Source organism: Episyrphus balteatus, chromosome 2 (assembly GCF_945859705.1).
Source record: "Episyrphus balteatus chromosome 2, idEpiBalt1.1, whole genome shotgun sequence".
NCBI classification, from domain to species: domain Eukaryota; kingdom Metazoa; phylum Arthropoda; class Insecta; order Diptera; family Syrphidae; genus Episyrphus; species Episyrphus balteatus.
The window spans coordinates 99,405,233-99,431,288 of NC_079135.1; the positions used below are offsets into that span (position 1 = coordinate 99,405,233).

The 26,056-nt window shown below is 27.4% G+C and overlaps 1 protein-coding gene across 15 annotated transcripts in view; it reads right to left on the reverse strand.

Moving 5' to 3' along the window:
- Positions 1–26,056, reverse strand: part of LOC129908337 (neurobeachin) — a 646,575-nt gene that overhangs the window by 125,369 nt on the left and 495,150 nt on the right. For all 15 annotated transcript variants that reach the window (XM_055984756.1, XM_055984759.1, XM_055984758.1 and 12 more), the window contains exon 2: positions 13,856–13,960. In XM_055984756.1, the coding sequence (XP_055840731.1) occupies positions 13,856–13,960 (105 nt within the window). The remainder of the gene's footprint in view (positions 1–13,855; positions 13,961–26,056) is intronic.

The following is a 26,056-nucleotide window of genomic DNA, read 5'->3' on the forward strand; positions in this document are numbered from 1 at the left end:
AAATCAATTTTTTTAGACAACCTATAAAAAATTTTATATCATGTAATAGCTTATAATTTCACCTTTCATAGAAAAAAAGTTAGAGTTTTTTAAAACCAACCATGTCGAAATTCCAAACTGAGATTACGGCGGAACTTCCCACCACTGGTGTCTGTTCATGATCAATAGATCTCAACAGGTTTTTTGAGGTATTGGCAAGTTTTTTAATTTGTGTAGCTTGTAGTGAATGTACAGTTATGTGGGATATACCAAATGGAAGGTAACATCATCAAGATGCTTAATAAAGTTAAATCAAATTTGTATTTGTTTTAGATCAAAAGATAGAACCTGTTGAATAATAAAACTTTATTCTACCGTTATCTCAAAATTGATTGAAATTTAACACAGATAAAGTGCTGTCTATTATCTATCTACAATATAAATTTCATTTATTTATCTGTTGAAGAAAAAAAGATAAAAATAAAAAACGGTTAAAAAAGGTCAAAAACCTTGGGACAAAAAAACTTGTTTTTCCCGTTATTCGGTCAAAAACCATTTTGAAATACCAATTTTTTGCACATGTAGACTACATGTTCTATAAGCTTGAGATTTTTGGAATGCTACGAAAAATTTAAAAAAATAAAAACTTACCCAAAAATACCCCAAAATATAAGTAGGTGTTTTTCAAAAATTCATATTTCGAAACGCAGAGACTTAAAAAAAAAATCCGTATCAGACCCTGAACTTTTTTTTTATTATCTTTCGAATGACGTTTTTCAAATTGTCAAAAAAAAAAATTCACCTATCTATAATCACTACTTTGTCAAAGGTCTACCTCATGTTTTAGTTTTAGAAAACCATTAATAGCTTGGTTTTGAATTTTTTTTTTTAACTTTTTCAATACCATTGTCAGTTTTGCAATAAATTTATCTATTGATAAAAAAAATTCAACTCTTTACATTATCGCGTTTAGAAAATACCTAGCCAATTTTTTGAAATTTTGTTTTACCCCTATTTACCCTATTAAAAGATGGAATTTTTTAAAATCCTTCAAATTTATTTAACTTTAGGTTATTATCTTTCAAATAAGCTAGGTATAGAAGATTTTTGTATCTCTAATACCTAGTTTATTTTTAATTTTTAATTGAAATTTTTGCCGCACTGCGAAAGTGCGAGAGTGAAACGTTAGAAAATTTCGTCACTTTTTTTTTTTGGTGGCTGCCATGGTTCATCGATTTATAAGACGTTATCACGTCAAAATGGCTGTTATGATTTTCAAAAATCAATTGAAATGTATTTAAATTGTAAATTTATGAAATTACGTTCTGTCATTTTTCCTGTCTCTGAATACCTTAACTTAAAAATGCAGCCAAATCGATATTAAAAAGTCTTAAAGTAATAATTTCAACTCCTTTTTGCAGGTTTTTCAAAAAAAGATCAAATAAACAAAGTCTTAGACAAAAATATTACAAAAAGAGTTGACAGCTTCCTTTTAAAAACCCTAAAATATAAAGTTCAAGATTGATGTTTTCAAACCCTTAATTTTATTTTGTGTTAAAAAATAAACTTTAATAAGTAGTTCTACCTTTTTTCCCAAACCATAAGTTAAAACTTCTACCTTTTTTTATTTTCTGTTTTTATTTCGTGTAAATTGATATATTTTCTTTATGTCTCTCTTATATATATTTTTTATTTTGGTTTACAAATGTAAGAAGTTCTTCTTAATCGTCTATATATATATGTTAAAAATGTCTTCATCTTTTATTTAACCTTAATTACATTTTCTCATGATGTTGTTGTAAAACCTATAAAACCGCCTGTTTTTCAAGCAATAAAACGATTTTCTCACAGTTTTCAATCTTTTTTCACATGAGGCTTTGAAAAGATAAAAACATTTAACAGACCCTTCATTTATATTTTTTTTTTCTGTGTAGTATCAAAACCTTACGTCACGTAAAGGTAGGTACTAAATGCTTTATGGTCTCTCAACAGCTACAAAAAATAAGATAAAAACACAAAAAAAAAAAAAAAAAAACGATAAGAAAAAAGAGAAGGCGCATCTTAAGGTTCCACTTCATTAAACATTCTGATCAGAATTAGGGTAAAAGTATATGTAAGCTTTTTTTTAAGAGAAGGCTCTACTAACTTTTCTTTTCTTAAAAAAAAAAAAAACAAGAAATCACCCAGTTAACCATGAAAAATGCGAAACATGAAAATTTTATTTGTTTTTTGTTTGTTTTTTTTTTCGGTTCTTTTTTACTTTTAAGAACCTATAAAGAAAAGGATGGATAACTTATTTTGTATATGGCAACGGATTCATACACTCACCGCTGCTACCGCTATAAATCGCCAGAAGATGAGTTAGGGTCAGAACATCAAATATTCAAATGTTTCCGCACAGCAATTTTCCCATAAAATTCATGATGAAGAAAAGTATTTTTAACCCCTAGGTCTACCTTTTGTGAGTTACGACAACACAAAAACAAACAACCAAGATCTTGAGTAGGTACAACAAACTAAGACCATCATCATTAGGATCGTCTATTATCCCCTTTCAACACGAAATTTATTTTTGAACCCTATAAAACCTCATGCAAGTCGAAGTTAAATTTACTTATATATATAAATTTTGGTTTTCCACCTCACCTTTTATCTTTATGATGATACCTTCCCAAACCTTTTTCAAAGCGAAAAAGAGGATATAGATAGCTTCCTATAATAAAATAAAAATCAAAGGATACGCACTACAAATTACCTTAAACCATTAGATTGTGGTGGTGTACGAGTATATAGGAAAAAAGGGATTTAAGCGTGTAACTTTCAGCCTCTGGTTAATGTTTGGAAGTAAACTAATTGTAAATTGTGTGTCAGTATGATGAGGTTTTGTTGTTTTTGAAAATCTCAAAATCTCTTATAGAACTGTTATATGTGTGTGATGGAGTCCTTGTCACATATATATCCTCTTGATGGGATTATGATGTTATATAGATAGAGCTTAAGATTTGAAAAAAGAAGAACGAGTGAAAGGTTCTTTTAGAGTTGTCATTACCAGGATGACACACGTTAGAGTCCTTTTGATTATGAGATGTCAGGTGGTGGTTTGCATATTCTTTGCCTATATATATCCTTATAGCAGCCACCTTCCAACTCTTCTTCTTCACATTCTGTCTCTTAATCTGAATGAAGGCTAATGGAATAAATTTGTATAATCATTGAGAGATAAGTTGAGATGGGTATACTTACTTACTCTAGATTTGAATACAACCATCATCATCAAGCTAAAGCCACTAGAAAATGACTTTCTGCTTGTGTGTGTAAGATCTGTGAAAGTATTTAATGGAATATACTTCTTTTTTTGTTTGTTGTTAGTGACTTTTTGGGGCTTTGGTATGGAATTGGTATCCTTGAAATGATGGTTTTATATTTTTGTATAAAGCAGTCCTTGAGACAGAGACTCCATGACGACAAACGTTTATATAATACACCAAAAGAAGGCAACACAAAAAAAAGCCTTATCTTTTTTCGGTTTTTGATGATGTTTTCATATATAGAAAGTAAGGTACCTCAAAAATAATGATATTTGAGATAGTTTGTGTGTGTCTGTCTTTTGCACTAATAGGGTTTGATATGGTTGTGGCTTTTGCCTTTTTCTCTTTTCTGACATGCAAAAGAGAGAAGCTCTATTCATAGAAATAGACTTGAAAAAAAAAAGAGTATAGAATCAATGAGTGGAAAAGGAGGAGGAGAATAATGCATATGTGTTTGAGAGTTTGTGTTTAGTTTTTGAAAAACACATAAAATTAGCATACTTTAGGCACCAGTATCATTTTATAAAATGGAAAAAAAATAAAGTTTACATAAATATTTTTGTTTTTGAAAAACATCTTGATAACTTTACGTAAATCAAGAAGCTTAAGTTTTTTTTTCTGTTATAGATTTTATTGGAATCTTATCAATTTTGTAGAAGACTGATTTTATTTGTCAAAATTAGGCTTTTTGCTTTTTACATTTTTTTTTTTGTAAAGCAATATAAAAATAATATAATAATAATCCTTAGTTTACGTAGAGTACGTACACAATATTGTCACAGTCTTAAAAATGTCAAAAATAACCAAATTTTTTTTAGTCTGTATTGATTTTAGCTCTTAAAGACTAATTTTTGATAAAAACCATGCCGTGACCTTAAAAATTTAAAATAAGTAGATTCCTTTGTGGGTCCAAAATCAAACGGTTTTTCAAATATAAACAATTTTGTTAAAAACGAATACCTGTTCTATAAAAACAGTTTTTGACGTGATTGACTAACTATATCATTGGAAAGCAATATTTTACAATCCCTTTGATTCGCAAAGTCCGAAAAAAAATTGGATATAGTTGATATTTTGACAATCGTATCATCTATCGATTAAAAAAAAAAATAACAACTGCCAAATTTAAGGTACATTATATCTAATGTATAAGACAATAATTGTAGGTACTTTAAAAAGTTAAATGATTTAAAAAGTTGGAAGATTCAAAGATGACAAGGACATTTAAATTAGTTTTTAGGGTTTGACTCAAAATGGGAGCCGGTTAAAATTCTGACTTTTAAATTCTGGTTTGCAGAATTCTGCTCTATTCAAGAAAATTCTGCTTTTTTCTATTCTGTCTTTTAAAAATGTTACTTTTCAAAATCCTCAAAGCATTTTTTTGAACCGAAAAATTCTATTAATTCTGTTTTTTTTATAGCATCATGTATTTACTAAACAAAAATACACTTCATTAATGTAATTTAAGTCTTGTAACTTTTTGTTTTACTTTTCAAACTGCCTAAAAGACTGAATTTCTTATAACTCACATCTATATACCGTTGAAAACTTATAAGAAGCGATGTTGTGTGATAAAGAATATTCCTTTTTTATTCAACTTTTTTTAATAATATTTTTATTTGATTAGGTAATGAAAAAATTTTCAATCATTATTTTTCGAAGATATTTTATCATTAAAAAGTCATCTCAAATCAGCGGCAGATTTTACGAGATGATGATTGTACAAAATTCTGCAAAAATTAAAAAAAAATATTTTCCAAACAATTTTTTAATTTTTTGCAGATTTTTGAACACAAAATTTTAAAAAGAAGAATTATGAGAAAAGAATTTTGATCCAAACGCAAAGGAAATATAAATGTTTTTTGCCGGTCACTATGGTGTATGTGTAACTTTTTTTTTTACTGAAAAACTTAATTTCTAATTGTTTCAGTTTTTGGTTGAGTGAATTGTTTTGAATTATTCAAATTCTACAGGTTTAAATCTGCTTTTAAATGTAAAATTCAAATTCTTGTGAAGAATTATGTGCAATGACTTTTCACTGATACCCGTTTGAACAGATAATTTTGATGTCAAAACTCTTTGTATGGGAATCGGTACAATAACCATTGTTACCAATTTTTTTGTTTGAAAACTTTCAAAGCTAACAATTAATCTCAAAGTTCAATGGCATTCTTCTAAACTTGATCTTCGAAAGATACTTTTTTTTTTTTGTTAAAAAAATAAGATAATTCTTACACCTAGCAACCAAAGATAGCTAAAAGAATAATTTTAATTCCAAGTAGCTATTTGCTTCTCAAATTAAAATAAAAAAGAAACATGTCTTTGTGCTGAAGAGAATAATAATAAGCTTAACAATATTTTCGTTTTTCATTCAAGTCTAGTCTGTCTGCAAAAACAACCTTTGCTGTCCTTGTGTCATATCTCTCAAAAAAGACATTCACGATGTCCTTGGAATTATTTTTCGTGTGAATAGATAATTTGTTTTTTCCACTTACAAGTACCTACCTACACAAAATAAGATACAAAAAAAAAAAAAAAAAAAAAACAAGAAAAAAACATTTGCATAGATTGCTTTCTAATTTCCATTCAAATTGAAACCGATTTCCATTTGTGTGACATTATACAAACATGTGTATGGTTTTGTGTGTATTTTATTTGCTCTGACATACTATAATTTTGTACTTATTTTCAACATTAACATTCAAGGACTCAATTTATTTTTGAAAAATCATAAAACACCAACCAAATAGACTTGTTTTTGTTGTTGTTGTTTGGGTGTTTGTGGCGGGGTACTTGTCGTTGCCTGAATATGTCACTCGTGTTGTCAGTGAATCCCCAATTGGGATGAATTCATGTCATCATCATCGCACATATCTACCCACTCATCATCGTCATCATCATTATCATTATCATCATCATCCTCATCGTCATCGTTCGTATATGTTTGTATTTTGGTCTCTCGACTGAATTATCATTTATAGTGGAAATACCAATTTTCCATTTCAATTTTTTTTTTTTTTTTATAAATTACTCACCAAAGGACATAGATAAGAGGACATACAAATCCCATGTCATGTCATAGCCATCTACCATACCACAACAAACCATAGACAAAAGTCCTTATTTTATAGGATTGTGTATATACTATTTCTATAGAAGAACATGGGTTTTGTATATAGAGACACACATCATATCGACATTCGACACAGGTCCATCTCTCGAGACTCTGAAGAGTATTAAGTGGCAACGTAATAACCAGCTTTATGTCTCATTTCTATGTCTATTTTCTATTTTCTAATGTGAATGTGAATGAGATTGGTATGTTATTATAAAATGTCTATGACAGTGTGTAGTATATATTTTGTATATTGCATAGTTTTGGGCGTTGTTTTTGGGTAGTTGGTACATCTTGTCCGAAATTTTTGTGAATGTTAGATTCTTGTTCTCTATTGTTCGGTCGGAGACACTTTTCAATGACCAAAGAAATGTAGTTTATAAATAATATCGAAGTGAATCATTGGGAGGTCCTTGTTAATATGGATTCTGTGTGGGGAATATTTCTTTGGTATTTTTCATGCGATGTTTGTTATGATCTGGATTTGGTGAACTGAAAGACTATTCAAATCATTTATGAGTGAAATCTGAAATCAGACATATTAAGTTCAATGTTTAATTTTTAGAAGATAGAAAACTGTAAAAGCAATATCATTTAAATATTTGATCATATTTGATTTACAATGTTTCCAAAATATTTTCTGTAAACTGATGTTTGTTTCTTATCAAAGTACAAACAAACGTCCAGGACCCTATTTCACAGTTTCTAAATCACCTATATCGACAACTTGAAAAATTACTTAGTGCGGAACTATTTTGAGCATTTGCATATTTTAGAACAAAACAAGTATTTTCTGATGTTCAATCGGAGTCAATTATTACTGATATTCGAGGTCGCTGATGTTATTGATGTACTAAGTTCTAAAGCAGGCCCAAGATGTACTGCATTAACGACATCAATAAATTGATTGATTTTCGTATACCTACTCTTAACTCTATAGCGGTGGAAGCTATTAAAATTTAGTTTAAGAAGAATTTATAGGACGAAAATTACACTATTCTACAAAATTTAACTTTTTTTTCTCCTTCGAATAATTTTTTGATATTTTGAAAGATTGGACTTTCTTAAATCTAAATCTGGTTTCAGAAAAATTCTATCAGGTACCATTTTTGTAAAAATGATTTTTGAAAAATATGGGTAGTTTCTAAAAAATCACCCTTTTAGATTCATTTGAACTTGTATAAAATTAAAACTATTTGTCGCAATGAGCTCAAGTTTAGAGGATTTATTCTTCATAATATGACCTATCGATTGACACCAAATATATCCTTTTACATTAATGTTAACTCAATTTTTTTAAAATACTGATTGACAAAAAAAGCAGACATTTCGAAATCCTTAATTTTTTAGTAAATCCTAGGTACATGAACAAAAGCACCTTAATTAAGGAAAATGTAAAATATCAATGCCCATAATATTTAAAAAGTCAAATATGTTAAGAAAACCATAATAAAATACATTAAACAAAATTTTTACGTGTTTTGTAATTTTATATAATATTTTTCTATTTAGAAATATCTTATTAGTAATAAACCATTCGATAAACTGCCTTGTAAGGCTTCAGATTCGTTTCTCCAAGAAACAAAAATATACTTGTCTTATAGTTTTTGATGTGCTGAGTTAGAATCCAAATTCAAAAAAATTCTATAACGTCAGGATTGTAAGATATTCGCATCACAGAATCAAGTTTATTTTTTAGAAAATCTCAAAAAAAAACTACTATATCTCAAAAACCAGAGCTGACCGAATTTGTTTGAGTTCGGATTCAAAATCAGCACACTAAAGTCGATTTGAAAAGTATACTTTTGTTCTAGGGAGAAAGATATATTAATTTTTAGAGATCAGTTTATTTATGGTAAGATATGCCAAACCTACTAAACTTACTTAAATTAGGATATCTCGGAGAAGAAAAGAGATATTGAGAAGATTGAAACTGAATTTGAAAGAAAAAAATAAGTTCTTACATAAACCGTATCAATTTTAATTGAAAAAGATTACATTATGCCAAAATATTTCTTCGAAAACAGCAAAAAAATGGGTTTTTGAGATTTTCTAACGGGAATACCTAAAAAAAGTGACGTTATAGGTCAATTCTGACTTTGGATTCGGAATCTGCATACAAAAATCCTTTAGAAAAATATAGTTTTATTTGATAAAAAAAAACCTGTAGATCTTAGCAAAAAAGTTCTAATTTTTGAAATATGAAAAAAATATTTTTTGGACCATAATGAACGGTACCGGTCACATAAAAACTTTTTTTATATGTGACTTTCTCCTAAATGAATTGACTATTTAAGCAAAAAAAAAAAAAAAATATATAAAAGCATCTTAATATCCGTTATATTAATTTGTGTTGAAATTTTAAAGACCTTAAGTATTGAAATAAAGTAGGTACATATGTTTTTTTTGTAATGTCAGTTTCTTGTTTTTTTTCTTTTTTAAATCAATTTTTTTTTAAAAAGGGGTTATGAACTATTTTTAAATCTTGTTTTAATGTTTTGAATAATAATTTCTTAAAAATTGCATGGCAATTTTTTTTTAGAGTTTTTTTTTTTAATTTTCTTTTTAAAACAAAAACGATTCCTAACAATTTTCGACATATATTTTCTGAAAGTTTTTTGTTATACAAGAAATTAAATCGCAAACTTAGTTTTGACTTTGGACATTAAAACTGTTTAGAAAAGTGTTTTCGATATTTGAAAAACAAGAACTGTTTTTAAAACATCAAAAATATTTTTCTAATTATTGTTTAAAATCTTTATTGAATTAAAATCTTTGCTATAAAAAACATAAAAATAACGTGCGACCTAACCGTTCAAATTTGTTTTTGTATAATTTTCGAAGATAGCCCATAATGCCTATTGATTAAGAAACTGTTAATTTTGGAATTGCAATATCCCCGATAGTATTGAAGATAGACGAATTCGGATTGAGCCAATCAATATAGAAATGTTAACAAAAAATTAACGATTGAATAAGATCTCCAGTTGAAGAAATTTTTATTTGAATATGCTGGGAAGATATTTTTAGTTGCAAACGAAAATAATGTCAAAATTAAATGTGTATTGTATCATGTGCTGATCTCTCTCACAAACTAGAAGATTGCAAGATCATTTTTTTTTTTTAATGTAGGTATTTGCCTACGTCTACATATGATAACTGAATATTATGGATAAGGGTTATAGACTTAGCTTCTAAGTTGAATGTTTGTCGTTTAAATATTCTCACAAATAGGGTAAAAGAGAGTTTAATTGGTAATAAAAAAAGGACTTAAAATGATTGTCCTGGGAAGACATGGAATTCTTGAAAGTCAAAATGTACAGAGCTTTAAAATGGAGATGGTGTTAGTAGAGGAGTGTACTCTAGTATGCCTTAGAATAAGCATACTTCATTCCGTCTGTAAATTGTTACAGAGGGAAATTTTAGCAAAAAAGAAAGTTTTTACTTGTCTAAGAGAAAAATGTATATCAACTTTTCGTGTCCTCATCTATTTGGACAGTCAAATAGGTCATGAAGATGAATGAAGAAATTTTTGCATCTGAGATCTCTTTATTCTTATAGGTATTATTCTCAGTAAAAATATTAAAATCTGCTTCTGTGGGAGTTTATCTATTTGTTGAAAAACAAGACCCAAAAAGATAAAAAGAAACTTCAATAATTCAATCAGTTGCGGTTAAACATTATTAAAAACAAACTTCTTCAATATTTCGGTATTTCATTCAAAACAACCAGTAACAAAATTTAAAAACCACATTTAATGAGAATATAAATTTAAAAAACAAAGTTACAAAAAAAATATCAAAAAGTTTGTCAAACAACTTTTTTTTTTATTTCAAAATTTATTCAAGCCCAAAGTTCAACTAACCATCTTCGTCGTCATCAGCATCATCAACATCATGTCCTTTATTAACTTTATTTTATTTTTGTTCGTCCTCGATATGAGAAGTTTTTTGTTTTGTTTTTGAATTGAGATAAGAGATAGAGATAAAAAAGATATCTACTCTTGGATTTTCTTTAATGCTAATGGACTCATTACTCTATAATTCAAAAAGGATACATTAACATTTCCATATACAAAGGCAAAAAATGATGGTAGACGAAATTTTTGTCTGACCGGATGTCATCTTGTACTGTAGCCATAAAAAAAAAAACACATACAAAAGGAATGAGTATAATTTTCAAAATTCAGTATTTAAATGTTTTTTTTTTTTTTTTTTGAACTTATTTTATAAATTGATATGGCTTACTTCGTAATATGTGTAATATCTATGCGCCTTTTGGGGTCTTCGTTTTTCGTTGTCATATAAAAAGTTTGTTTATATTGCTTTTGCTACTAAGAAGTGTCATTACTACAAATAGGTGTACTTTATATGATAAATTTTCTTATAAAGAAGGTTAATGGAGAAAGTTTGTCTGCGTTTTTGGGGATGATATACTTTTGAAATAAGATATCAAGATTGTGTACAAACTCTTGTTGGATATATTCCAAAAACAAATACAAAAAAGGACATTATTGTTGTTTTAGAGAAAAAAAAGAGAAGATAAAAATAAATGCAAATGGTGGCATTTTCATGTGTGCATTAGCCATCATAAAATTGAAATTTATGTATAACCAAATCTTATATAACTTATAAAGTTTTTATCCATTAAATATTTTGAACTTTTGTACCTACAATCTGAGCTAGGAAGGTTTTCCAGAAAAAGCCCTCCGAATTTTGACAGTTTATGGCGGCCATATTGGGTAAAGCTGTATTTCTATCAAATGGGTTGTCATTTATTAAGTTTTAATGTTTTAATGCATGTGAGCATGTATGTGTCACTATAACTTCTCAACTAACTATCAGAAATCGACAAATGAGGTATCGTTAGAAACGTTTTGGTTGTCTGTTCGTTATAGGCTATGCAATGTTTCCTAATACGATACCACGCCGCACAATGGTTTGTTTTCTATAGGAGAGCGAAAAAAAATTCTGTAAAATCAGAACTATTTAACGGATTTGGATGAATTTTGGTACGCATATAAAAATTAGAATTTTACATATTTGGTCAAAATTTTGCCTGCATTTTGCATAGGTACATAAATGATCAAAAAAATTGTGGAATAATACCTAATCCTTTTAATTATTCTTTATTAAGCTCCAACAAAAGTAATTCAAACTAAAATGAAAAAAGTGTTTTATTTTCATCAATTTTTTCCAAGACAATTGAGTTGAAAGTTGAAAAATGTTGAGGACACGATTTAATGGTTTCGCAAAAAAAAAAAACGAATATCTATTATATGGATTAATAAATCAATTTTTTCTTAAAATAAATAATCTTTAGTACCTAGTTCATTCTGACTATTAAGTACCGAAGAAATTATAACTTTTTGGTTCGAGTTTTTGGAAACCCGATGCAGTGAGACAAATTTGGTCATAACTATATCTTGGAATTATGTATCACACATTGGTATTCTTTTTTATTTGACGTTTAGTGACGAAATTTTAAAAAAGTGTTAAAAGTGTTTTGAAAAAAAAAAACATTTTTTCTTTGTAGGTACATATCTACCAATGTTTGAGACCACTAAAAGAAGGCATTTTTATAAATCATCATTTTTTTTTCGTCTTATTTTATTTATTGAAGAATTTATCAAAAAAATGTTATAAGAAGTTTCGAAGTTAGTTTAAGCAACTTCGGAAAACACATTTAAAAGTTTATTGAAAATATAGTTCGCGATTTAAATAAAATCATTTTTCAACTTTGAAATCTTGTAAATCTAAGAGTATCTACTTTTTATAAATAAAAAAGGTTAGAAAAAACCTTTTCCAAAGAAATTTTTTCTGCGTTAAGGCCACTCTGCGCCGCACAATGTGGCAAAATTCAAAAAAGCTGGTATTTAATCAAATCATAAAGTTGAGCTTTGTTTTGAATAACCCAACTATTTCTCTTTGAAAAATAATAGAGAATCAGAAATGAGAGAGAAAAAATTAATTTAAACCACGTGTAATTCATTAGATTGTCTCAAAGGAAGAGAAATATCACTTCAGGGTTGAATTTTTACGACTTTCTATCATTTTGGGTTGTTTCAATAAATTGTGTACTGTTTATTATTGATTACTTGTACAAAGCTAAAACTTTTTGAAATGGAATCAGTGAGACCTAGTACGTTCTAATAAATTTTCTTTTTATGAAAAATAATGTATTCAAAATATTTAAATTGCTAGTCAAAAATGAAAAATAATCTAAAAATAATGTGTTTTTTGCACTCTTCTGAAAACCTTAGTCTTTTAGTTGTGATCGCCGTAAAACGCCAATAAGTTTTAGATGTAATTTTGTTCTGGGTTTTATCTAGTTTTAGAATATGAAAAGTTTTCTTGCTACTTTTTGCTACCCTGTGAGAATTGTTCATTTTTAGTTGGTGACGTCATTTTCCATAAATGCTCATTTTTTAGTCAAAATTGAGAGTGATAAAGACATTTAAATTATTAAATTGGTTCATTTATTAAATGTGTACTTATGTATGATAAAATATTTAAGAAAAATTAATTGAATAAATTTATTTAAACAAAATAAAAATAAAATAATAAAATAATAAAAAAAAAAACAATAAATTTCAAAAGTGGCAACCCTAATTTTAATTTTTTTTGATATATAATTGCAATTGCATTACTATTTTATAAAAGGCATTGAAACTGATTGAGGATTTTCCGAGAAATTTCGAAAATTTTAAAAAAGTGTATGGATGGTAACCCTAAAAATGGGCGTGGCCATTCGATATTTTGGCTATGAACTAACATTTGTATCAGTAAGACTTGTTCCAAATTTCAAGTGTCTAGCTCTATTAGTTGATTTAATTCCACCTTTTTGCCATTTTGCCCCATTGTACGCCGTGTAGAGAAAAACAAAATTATGAACTAATCGAAACTTAGTTAGCAAACTGAAATTTTTTAAATAATTTAATGATTGAAAAATTCATATTCTGCATGAAGGACTGCAAGAAGGTTTTTTATAAGAAAATTCATTAAATGAGAATACAATTTATAACTTCATTTATTTTACTTTTCTTACCTAGTTCATTAAAAACTGTTCTCTATTATACCACAAAACCACACAATATTGAAAATTTTGAAGCAAAATCAAATATTAAATATTTGAATTAAGGAGAAAAGTAAACGAAAACATCTGTAAGTAAAAGGTTATAGTTCAAAAAGTGTAAATTGGTATTTCGGAAAATAAGTCCTTCTTTTCAAAAGGCCAATCACATACTCATGTGTTTGTATTTTTGCGTAGGAGTGGTATGTGAAATCCTTTATAGACTGAGTAAAAACATGAAAATATATGATATTTCATTTTAATCTATATGTTTTGTCATTGGGAAATTTTAATATTAGATTTCAATAGGGTTGGTATGCATGTGTATGAATAAGAAGATATCCTTTTATTATTATGTATATACTTGTAAAATATAACTTACCTGAAGATTGGGCGGACAATGGTCCAATAGTTCTAACATGTGTTTGATATTTTGTGCATCTTGTATCACAAAATTTAATTCCATATCAAATTCACCACCAACCAGCTGAAAAGATAGAAGCAAAATGATAAAATAATATTACGTAATATATTGTTTGGTATATAAAGTTAAAAGATATTTAAATACATATGTAAATTTATATGTTAAGAGATATTTGGCAATAGATTTTGTTAATTGCCTTTCCAGAAACAATTAAGTTTTGGTTTTGATTGATTAGTTTTCATGGATGAATAATTATATTTTACTATAAATTGATTTACAAAATAATAGGATTTGATCAATAATTCTACTACGTATAAACGTTATCATTAATTTTATTGTAAATTCAATTGATCAAATCACTTCAAACTCCATTTACTGTGGTCAAATAGGCTTACCTATGTTATAGATATTTTTTTAATTAAAATTAATTTTCTTGTGATGTTATAGGTTTATTACGCATTTAAAAAAATTGTTATACCCTCATGAAACATGGCAAAAGAACAAAGGATCAAAAGAGTCCATAAAAATAAAAAAAATTGGTTGGAAGGGTGTTTCTTTCGAAGAGAAGGTAAACTCTTTATTAAGTCCCAAACAGTCAATGATTCGTGTAGGTACAACGTCTAAGAACTTAAGTATAAACGTTCAATTTGTCATCGAAACAAAAAATAAAACGAATCATTGGCATTTTGGAACCAACTACAGATATACTAGCTTTTATTTTTATTTTATTTTTATAGACTGCTTATTCTTGGTTTAAATGAAACAGTTTTACCAATTTTCATTAATGTACTATTTGTGTCCCAGTTTTTGTTATTTCCCAGGTTTTCTGAATTTTATCATTTCTTTAAAAAAAAAAATACCCTTTCACTCAAGATTATTTTAAAGACTCTTTAGATTTGTTCTTATAAACGAACATTTTTCACCAAGTTTAAAAAATGACTAAATTTATGTAAGCTGTTATGATTGCTTTCTCACAAACCCATACAAAAAAAAACACCCTTTAATAAGAAATATTTTATTTAAGAAAATTTTTAGGAAAAAAATTGACAAAATTCTATTTAGAAAATGGAACTTTAATAAAATTTTGTAATAATATTGCATTTGAAATAAGAATTAACTTTTAAAATTCTGTTCAGGGTAAAAGGGTGTTTTTTTTTTAATAGTCGTAGGTAGGTACGTTAAACTTTTGTATAAACTTTTGATTATAGTAATAGAAACAAGGAATAAAATGATAAATTGTGTTTTTTAGTTGGAGCAGACGTATTATTTACTACCAAAAATCGGTTTTAAAAAAATTTACCTTATAGAAATTTAATAGGTAATAAAAATATTTTGAATCAAAGGTTGTTTGGATTTTTAAAGAATTACAATTTTTTAGAGTTGAACTTATAAGACAGTATTTTAAGTTTTACATTTGTTGCATCTTTTAGACCAACAGAAATGGAAATAATATTAAGAGGGTTAGAAAAGTTGGAGAATGGTTACTGAGCTTACCCATAATAGGTACTGTATCATAATTTTTTTTATATTTTCCAGATTACAGTAAAACATTTTATGCGTTTCTTGTTTTTTTTTCATATTTTTCTCAATTTTAATTTTAAGCCTACCACTCAAACTTCTTTGTGTACAAATTTTAGTTTTTAAAAACGGTTCTATGTAGGTACAGGGCACAGTTTGAAAAAAAACTTGTTTATCTCAAAACTGTATCTACCAATTTAAATTTTTAAAAAATCTATGGACTTGGGTAAATAAGGTCTTAAAAAAGTATTTGTTTTATTTTAGGACCTTTTTCTTAAAGCCAGAGATTTTTTTGAAATTCAAAATCGGTAAAATATTTTTTTTTTTAAAAGTTATTTCTATTTTAGCAAGTTATATATGCCAGGTACCGTTGGTACCGGACCCTTAAATATATTTTCAAAAATTATTTTTTTCGTTGACCTTATTTTTTTTTTAATTTTCTTTATTTTATTTTTTTAATTTTTAATAATAATACAATAAATAATATAATATAAAATTATCTATTTAAAAAATATAAATTTAACAAATTTTTGAAAAGTTTCTCTACTATATTGAAAATTAAAATCAAAATCGTTCAAAATAGCATTTACTTCTTTCACACAGCGATTTATAGGCTCATTTAATGCATAATTCGTTCTATAATTTGCTTCCTGGGTCCCATTTCACCAACTTACAAATTTGTAATTACAAGTAATTTTCACAATACTTGTGAAAAAATCGATTAATTTTGTTTCACCAGTTTTTTGTAATCACAAAATTGTACTTGTAATCTACAATTTTAAATTTGTGAAAAAAATCCATTTTCTGTTTCACCAAAACTTGTATTTTACAAGTAACAAATTTGTGAGCTTTCAAGTTTCTTGTGGGTTTCTGTTTCACCAAAAAAAAAAAGTTACAAGTTTCTATTTATTTGTGAAAATTTTCTACAAGAGTCAAGACGTATGTCATTTTTGTTACAAGTTTGTAAAAACCGTATTTAGAGTGATTAAAGTGTTTAAAATGGCCTTACGCCGAAGGCCATTATTATTATTTTTAGAAAAGCTATGTTATTATTATTCATGGTTGTAAAAATTCATTTGAAATTTAAAAAAAATCATTTATTGCAAGTAAAAAAATTGCATTAAAAGAATTTTTATTGCAACTGAAAAATATTTGCATTAAAAAAAATATTTATTGCAAATAAATAGATTTGCTTTTAAAAAAATGTTATTGCAACTGAAAAATATTTGCATTGAAATAATATTTTTATTGCAAATAAATATATTTTGCATTACAAAAAAATTATATTACATATAAAACATTTTCTGCATTAAAAAAAAAAATAAATGCAAAATGTGTGTATTAAATATTTTTTTTTTAACATTCGTCGAATCCCTTACAGTTTCGACTTTTTGGCCTTAGATAAGGTTCAATAGTATAGGTAGTTGAAATAACTAATGTAGGTATGGTCGGATACCCAAAATTGTAAGAAATTCGACGCATATTAAGAAAGAATATTGAATGCACACACATTTTGCCTTAATTTTTTTTTTATTGAGAAAATTTGCGATACAATTTGTTTTTAGTATAGGTATTTTAATTTGCAATAAAATTTTTATTTTCAATCCAAATATTTTTCAACTGCAATTACATTTTTTAATGCAAATTTTTTTATTTGCAATAAATATTTTTTTTTAATGCAAATATTTTTCAGTTGCAATAAAAATTTTTTTAATGCAATTTTTTTTCATTATAAAATTTTTTTACTTGCAATAAATGATTTTTTTTTAATTTCAAAAGCAATAAATATTTTTTTAAGGCAAGTATTTTTCAGTTGCAATATTTTTTTTTAAATTCAATTTATTTCAGTTGCAATCAATATTTTTTTAACGCATTTTTTTTTATTTGTAATAAATATTTGTTTTTTTTTTTTTTTTATTTGTAATGGAAAACAAATGCTTTAAAAATTGGTATAGCATTTGTGTTTCAATTCGAATGAAAAGATCACAAAATACCTATCTGTTGAAAAAATTTTCCTGATCGCTATAACCTACCTCTTAAGTATGTAAAAATTCGTTCTCTTTTGATCAAAGAGGCTTGTTTTTATTTCTCATATTCATCTTCATTATTTAAATTATTTTATTAATTTTCCTCACTATTAACAATATTTTTATTTTACTTTTATAAATCCATGGATATGGATTATAAAATAATAAATATAAAAATAATCCAGAAATACAAAAATCTTAATATATATTTACAATTTTGTTTGTCATGCCAAAAAAATTTTCTTGTTTGATCAAACTACTAAGATATGACAGTATTAGTAATTTGACAATTTTCCGTTTAAAATAGGGTTGCCAAATAAGAGCTCAAGTTTTAAAAAAGACAATCCTATTTTTTCTAACTCGTTATCAACTTAGTTTTCATTTGAAACCAATTTTAACCTCTGTCGTTATGAGTTAAGTACCTAACTCAACGGTCACCGCTTAGACTACAACGAGCTTTACAAGTTTGTGAAATAAACTTGTTGTTTACAAGAAAAAAATATATTTGGTGAAACGGTAATTCTACAAACTTGTGGTTTTCAAAAGTTAGTTGTAATTTTTTTTTTTCGTTAATCACAAATTTGTGAATTACTTATTTGTACTTTGTGAAACAGAATTCCATTGTACAAATTTGTACTTGTGATCTACAAGTTACAAATTTGTGCTTGTAACTTGTAGTTGGTGAAATAGGGCCCTGGAATAAATTACGATTTCTAAGGAAGCGACTTGGAGCATAAAAATCAATTAGGTAATTCAAGCAAAAAAAAAAAGAAAAACAATTAATGCGATAAGATAATGTATCTCTTATAAAAGTTATTGAATATATTTTGCGTCGGTTCTAGTATTATAATGAAGCATACTATCTATATTCCAATGCAGTTTTTATTACAAATCGAGTAAACTTTTTTTTGGACCTTCTCAATTCTTACTGAATATGATTTATAAAACGGATTCCACACCAAACTACAATATACAAGAACTGATCTGACATATATGCTACAAACAAAGATTTAAGTGCAAATGGATCTTTTAAGCCTTTGGAATTCCGAATAACAAAACCTAACATTGAATTGGCTTTACTGACTATAAAGTCAACATGCAGATTAAACTTTAAATTATAGTCAAAGATAACTCCAAGAGCCTATTAAGATCTTCTTGTAACAAATAACAATCATTAGGATTTTTTATACAAGAAAACATCTTCAGATCATCAGCAAACAAAAGACATGACGAAGAAGAAAAAACATTAGGTAAGTCATTTATAAATATAAGAAAAAGAAGTGGACCAAGATGACTACCTTGTGGAACTCCAGACGTTACTTTTATAGATTTAGAGGTTGTTGAATCAATTTTAACATATTGTGTGCGACCGATTAGATATATAAATTTAACCAATCCAGCATTTTCGAATGAAAACCTATTTGTTTATGTTTATTTATTAGAATTTTATGATCCACTCGGTCAAAAGCTTTCGTAAAATCTAAAAAGATAACATCCACTTGATAACCCTTTACCATATTTTTCAAAAGAAAGTTAGTGAAAAGTGTTAAATTAGTACAAGTGGATCTACCAGATATAAATCCATATTATTTCTTTTAAAAGAAATGAAAACCGATTGTATAAAATTTTTTCGAACAATTTTAGAATCACAGATAAATTTACTAATTGGTCTATAATTTGAAATGACTTATTTTGTACTAGTTTAAAAAAACAATGTTCTTTTAGACGCTTTTTTAGTGATAAATTACATACTTTCAATAGAAATTTCGTCCAATTGATTTTTTTAAAAAAGTACACTAAACCTTAAAAAGCGTTCAAAATTTAATATTCCTACTTAAACCTTATACACTTTAGTATTTTATAATCCCTAAAACATTGAAAATGTTTAAATATTTAAATTATCTCTCTAAAATAAATTAAAGAAACACATTAAATAGATCAGATAGTGATACCTACACAAAACTTCAAGAAAAAAAAAAAAAAAAAAATTTCAAAAAGTTCTAAGACAATCACAGAGAGTTTGCCCTTAGTGTCGGTCGGTTCAGCCACCCTCCAACAACGTCTTATATTTCTCAACAAAGTCTTCGTGTCGTTTGCCTTTAGATATTTTCCCTTTTTTTTATCTATACGAAAAACCTTTTACTCTTTCTTTGTGATAAAGAGGGAAAAATCTTGAAAGAGAAAGGGATTCTTCGGGGAAATGAAAAGATGAGTTTTTTTTAGTTAAAATGAGAGAGCAATACCGCCAGGACGACTGGCGCACAGTGGTTCCCTCATGGAAAAAACCCAAAAAAGTGAAACAATTTTCTCAATTTTTTTGATTTGGTTTTTCGATTAACAATATATTTAAATACAGAATGCAATCAATTTTAATTTTTTGCATAGCCCTGGTCCCGAGTATACTTAGCTCAAACTAGATTCTTTAAGATTTTCGAAATTTCGTTCTTTTTTTCTGCAACTTTTGACGATTTTTTTTTAAAGAATAGAGCTTTTTTTTTTTAAAAAAAAGTATGTAATGTTGTTAATGGTATATTTGTCCTTAAGTCTACATTTACCGTTTGTTGAATTTGCTTTTGAATCAGAAAAACCAGAATATTATATAAAGACACCTCTAGAGCGAGTAGTTTTTACTCTTTGTCAGCCTATAAAAAAAAAGCTCCACGATGCTCCACGTTCATTTTAGTATTAATTTAAAGCTTATGATATATACTATTTATGGTGTTAAAACAAATGACCCATTTTGACCCATTCTCCCATAAGAGCTTCTTGAGTGTAGCAATGCGTGTCACTTAAACAGCACTTGAAATCGGTATTATCGTTTCTAATTTAACGGCTTTTTTGATAAAATAAATTTTTTTACATTATAAGAGGTCTATGTAGTCATCACTGATAATCCAAATAATAAAGAAAAATCAAAAATTTTCCAAAAAAGGAAAAATATCCAAAAACGATATACCTAGGGGAGAGTGGGGCTAAATGTAACAGGGGTAAGAATTAACAGCTAAAAAAAGCGATGTTCCTTTCAATATTAAGAAACGCGTAAAGGAGAAAAATGCTCAATTTTTGCATATCTACCGGCACATTTTCTTCAGATGAAGATTAGACGACAGGGTGAGAAGTTACACTAGTGGTGCCCAAAAAATGCATGTTTGTAACTTTTTTTTTTAATTTTATTTTTGGTCTACCTCTTTACCCGAAAAAGATAGAGTGCTAAGTGTTTTTTTGTTATATGCAACTGTGTTTTGGCTCAAATTGCGTGTATATGTTATGTCTATATCAGTTTCGCTTTTTTTTTAAATTGATTTTATGTGCCAAATTTCATGCTGGGGCTAGTTGTAACATTTTTCCGGGGCAAGTTGTACCATGTAAAAACCTACCTATACTGAAAAATTGTTTACCTAATATAATTAACAACCCTGAATATGAATGCTTGTAATTGAATTTGTATTTATTTTGAAATTGGAAACACATTTTTGAACCACCACTTGAATTCATAAAGCTTATAAAACAATTTATGAATTCGAATAACTTTTATTTAAGACTACTGTCAAATTATCTCTGGAAATCTTGGATTTGCTCCACTTTTTACAAATTTGCACCAAAATTTCATGACTGAGGTTTGTTTTTATTGTTATTAATTAAAAATAAATAAATACAAACAAATAAAGGTATTTTTCTCTTATTTTTAGTTCTTGGTACAACCTACCCCGGTATGTGTTACACTTTGCCCCGTATGTGGGGTAAGTTGAAACAACACGATTTTTTTTTTGGAAGCTTTATTTTTCAACATTACCGTTATGTTTTGCTAAATTTTTATGAGGGATCTTGGAGCTAAGACATGGGTCTTTAATTTAAAAAAGGTCTGGTTGACCCACTTTCAAATTTATAGGAGAACCATCGATTTCAGAAAAAAGTGTTACATTTGGCCCCACTCTCCCCTACCTAATTTTTTTTTTTTCAAAATTTAACTTTTTTTTGAAAAATTGTAATTTTCTTTGGTTTATCTAAAATTTAAACGGTGTTTAATAATAAAATGTTCAAATAAACTCAAAAGAATTTGATTTTGCTCATAATCACCCATAGTTATAAAACAGCGGCACATTTTCTAAAAACCCATAAAAAGGCCTTTTTTGATAGCTTTTCTAAAATGATCTCAAATGCAAGAAAACATTTAACAAATTAAACTTAATTTATTTGTAGAGAATTAAGTGAAATTTTCAAATGTATCCTTAAATTCTCTTTAAAAAGATCCGTTGTTGAGATATTGATAGTCAAAGTCAAAAGTATGGTTTTTGGTGTAATGACTGATATTGCAATCTAAATCGTAAATCGTAGAAGTTTGAAACAAAAAGAATCTTAAGGCCAAATAGTTCTTTTTTTAGAGAAAAGTAAAAACAAAAAAAAATTGGAAAATTTTGGTATTTGAATAATTCCTTGGATTTAGCTATTTTACCATTAGAAATAAAATATTTAGTTTAAAAATAGAGGAATGTAGCTTTCAATGCTTTTTGTTTTGTCATGATACGATAATTTTTATACTATCTATCGAAAATCACTAAAAAAATCATAATTTTTTTTTTTGTTCTCTTAATTTTTTGGGCTAGTTTAGTAAGTATAAATTTAAGGTGCTATAATACTTATGAAACTTTTTAATTTTTTGCTTTCTGAAAAACCTTCTCTGTATTCAGTTTTAATTTGCCTTAAAGTGTAAGAGACATTTACATTTTTAAGAAAAAAAAAGAACAAAAAAAGGAAATAAAAAGAATAAATATATTAATCAATACAACTTTTAAAAAAATGAGTAATTTTAAAGCACGACACACAATTTTTTAACCACGATGAGAACTCGTTTCATTTAATTTATATACCAAATTTCAATCAAATCAGTCCACCCGTTCGGTTTTTATAGGTTTTTTCCACTTACTCCATAGAAGGGAACCACTGTGTGGCGTCGTCTTAGCGCTTCCTTACCCCACATTGCTTTTCAATTTTTCGCCATATTATAAAAGGGATAGTAGGCAACAACGAACCAACTGACAAACCGAACGACTGAACGAACTATACCACCATTACCATTGTACCGACAAAACCGTATCCGACCCTTTCCGCCCCAACCATAACTGTGCTTAGAGCGTTGAATCGAGACCAAAGATGAATAGTTGTATGAAGTGTTTGTCTGTCTTTGCTTATTCATAAATACAGTTTTTACGGTTAACGGTCGTTGGTACTAGTTTGTTGGGTTATTCAAAGTTTGTTTGTGTGTGTAGGTGGATGATTATGTTGTTGATGGGGTAAACAACCCAACCAAACTCTCCTTTAAAAAATTTAAAGTGCAATTTCTTAATGAATTGAATGAATAAGGACGAAATAGAGCAATATTAAAATAACAAGGACACTTGTTTCGCATTTCTACTTGTAATGTCTCACTTGGTTAGTCTTTGTGCGATTATATCCTACTTTTTTGTTTGTTGTTTCTTACTTTTGCAAAGGATAATATTCTAAGTAATATAAGAATTTATATTTTGAAACAAAAATTAAAAGATACTTTATAAGGACGACGAAAAATAATAAAAAAAAAAAAAAAAAAAAACTAACTAACCCAGTTTACAATAACCTAGGAAAAGTGCTCTCGAAAAAGAAGTGACAGATAGTACCTCTACATTCACTTGTGTATATAGTACCCGTATAAGGACGAAAACAATAAACTTATTTTCCTTATTGTTGCGCAACTTTGCATATAATTTTGGATGTGCAGCAACAGAAGCAGCAGTACCAAGCGCAGTTAATGACTTGTAAAGGACAAACGTAAAAGTTTAACAGAGCGTAAAAACTAGGACTTAGGGTAAGTTTTTTTTTTATATATACGAAAAAATAAGGGAATGTGTAGAATGATAGGGAGATTGCTTTGCAGACCTTGACACTAATCAGAGTATATGCTCTGTAACAATGATAGAGTCTAGAGATAACCTACATTTGAGTATAAGACAACAATTGTAGAAATAACTGCGTTCATAAGCGAAATGAGTCTATCTAAAGTTTTTGTCTTTTTTTTAAAATCTTTCTTTTATATTTTTTTTTTTTATTTTTATAGAAAGAAGGTAAAAGTGTATCTAGTTTAATGTTATGAGGTGACCTAATTTGACTATTGTCTTATTGGTATGATAGTCTGAATTGCTATGCACTTTTATATTAAGTTAGTGTACTATGTCTTGAGATAATTTCCATTCTAAAGTTGACCTTAATATACTTTTTTTCTAACCTAGAAAATAATAGTCACGTATTTTTTTGTGTTTCAATTATTAATTCATATGTACCTGACTGTTACAAAAGAAACATTTTAAGAAACATTTTTAGTATAGATACAAGATCAGAAACTATTAGCGAACTATATTTCGAGGTTCGAAATAGCATAAAAAAGTATAAAAATAATGAATCCAAACCCAAATGCCCACTGATTTCAATAGTTTTTTATCACCAGTATGCATTTGGATAAGAATATTTTTCAAACAGATAAAGCCATCCGTTTAATACCAAAGACCTATTTTGTAGAACGTTCGAGCTCCATGAATACATCTTGATATTTCAGTGAGTTCAAAAATTTTGAAAGAAAAAAAAAATGAACTTAGGTATAAATTTTTTTAACTTTGACCTCGTATATCATTAAAATGGTATGATTAATTAAAAAAGTTTATACCATCTTTTTTGTGGGGCAATTTATCCCCTATAAGAATATGTCTTGCCCGTTTGATTAATATAATTTTTCAATTTGTTATAAAATTAAGAATAAAAGTCGAATTTTGAATGATTTTCTCAAACTTTGGACCTCGAATATATCTTTTTAAACGATTAGATAAAGAAAAAAGTGTTTAAGGCCTTTTTTTGTAGAGCGTTCGATTTCCTACAAGAATAGCTATGTAAAGAAATTTGCTTTAAAGTCGATTGATACAAACAAATTTTTTTTTAAATATGAGATTGATGTTAAAATGGAAAACTATGAAGCGGAGGATCTTCCCATTAGTTCATATAGTTGGTGAATATGTTGTGGAGGTGTCTAGCAAAATTTTTCAAAAATTTTTGATAAGGTAAATGTACTACAAATTTGTCTCTTTTTTTATTCATCTTTGATCGAGAGAAAAGAGCTTTGCTGCGGTACTGAAAGTCGTATAGTAGCATTTTACTGCTCCCGACCAGCATTACCGCTAAGCGACTTTAGTCGCTATTAGCGACCTTTTTGAAGCCTTAGCCACCAAGCGACGACTTTTTATGCAAAGCGACTTTTTCACCAATTTCATTATAGCGACTTTTTTTTTCTAAAAATTGTATTTCTTTTTTACCTCTCAACATTTAGAGTTTCAATTTCTTTTTTCGTTCTGAACGTATTCTGAGCTTGATCGATGGACTCAGAATAAGTTATTTTATTCTGAGTCCATAGATCGCTCTCTGAGCAGACCGAGTTAAATGCTGAACAAGCATTTAGCAAATAGAAAAAAATTTCAAACAAATAAAATAATGGTACAAGAGTACAATAGCCGGTATAGTTTTTTTATTTTAATTAAAAAAAAATTATTTAAGGGCTTGAGAAGATAAAAAAGAATGATATTTTTGCTTTTTGTGATGAAAACTGATTGGGTTCAAAAAATTCTAGCTCTTTTTGTAGATGTCGTGTAGACATGGTTGATATGAATATTTACAGCGGAAACAATAGGCTTTTAGATGGATTTTTTACCTTTTCTTTAGAAAAAAGATTAAACTTTTTAATGGCGTAATTTTTTTTGTAATAGTTTTTCATATAAAAAAATTGATATTATGAGAAAAGAAAAAAAAGGTATGTATTTGATTTAACTTTTTTCTTGTAAATTATGATAGGATTCAAAAAGTTATTCCGTTTTTCCACAAATCATACAGTTATACACATATTATAATATAATTTTATATTTTATATTTTTTTATATTTTTATATTTTATATTTTATAATTTTTTTACAAGAAAGTTGGCAAATAAATAATTTTTAGATCATTATTTTAAAAAAAGCACACGACCTGTTTTCTTATGAAGTTATCCCTTAAAATCATCGTCCGTAAACCGGCTTTACAGACAACCACTTTTTAGTTTCTAATTTTGTTATTTTTGTTGTTGTTAATAAAAACTTTGTTCGTGACAACTTGTGTTTATTTGTCTATGTAAAACATATGAAAACGGTTTAGCGACCTTTTTTTTCGACTTTTTTTTCAATTTTTTAGATTAACGACCTTTTTTTCTGAAAGCGACTTTTTTAGCGATCTTTCAAAAATTTTCAACGGTAACGTTGCTCCCGACAACTTCGTACTACTGTCTCCTCCTTTCACATTCGAAGTAGCTTTTTTTCCAAGTTCTTGTATCCCAAACATTTTACACAAACAGCAATGTGTCTTTAAAAAAAAACATTTTTTCGTTCGAACTTTTTCATGTGCTGAATTCAAAACTGTTTACAGATTTATTCCTACCACGTCTAGTTTTTGAGCTATACCCATCACTTTTTTCGGTATGAATGCCTATATTTCCGCAATTCGACAAAAGTAAACTGGCATCACTTTTCAATTTCACGTGAAATTGATCTTCGATCGATTTCGAAAAC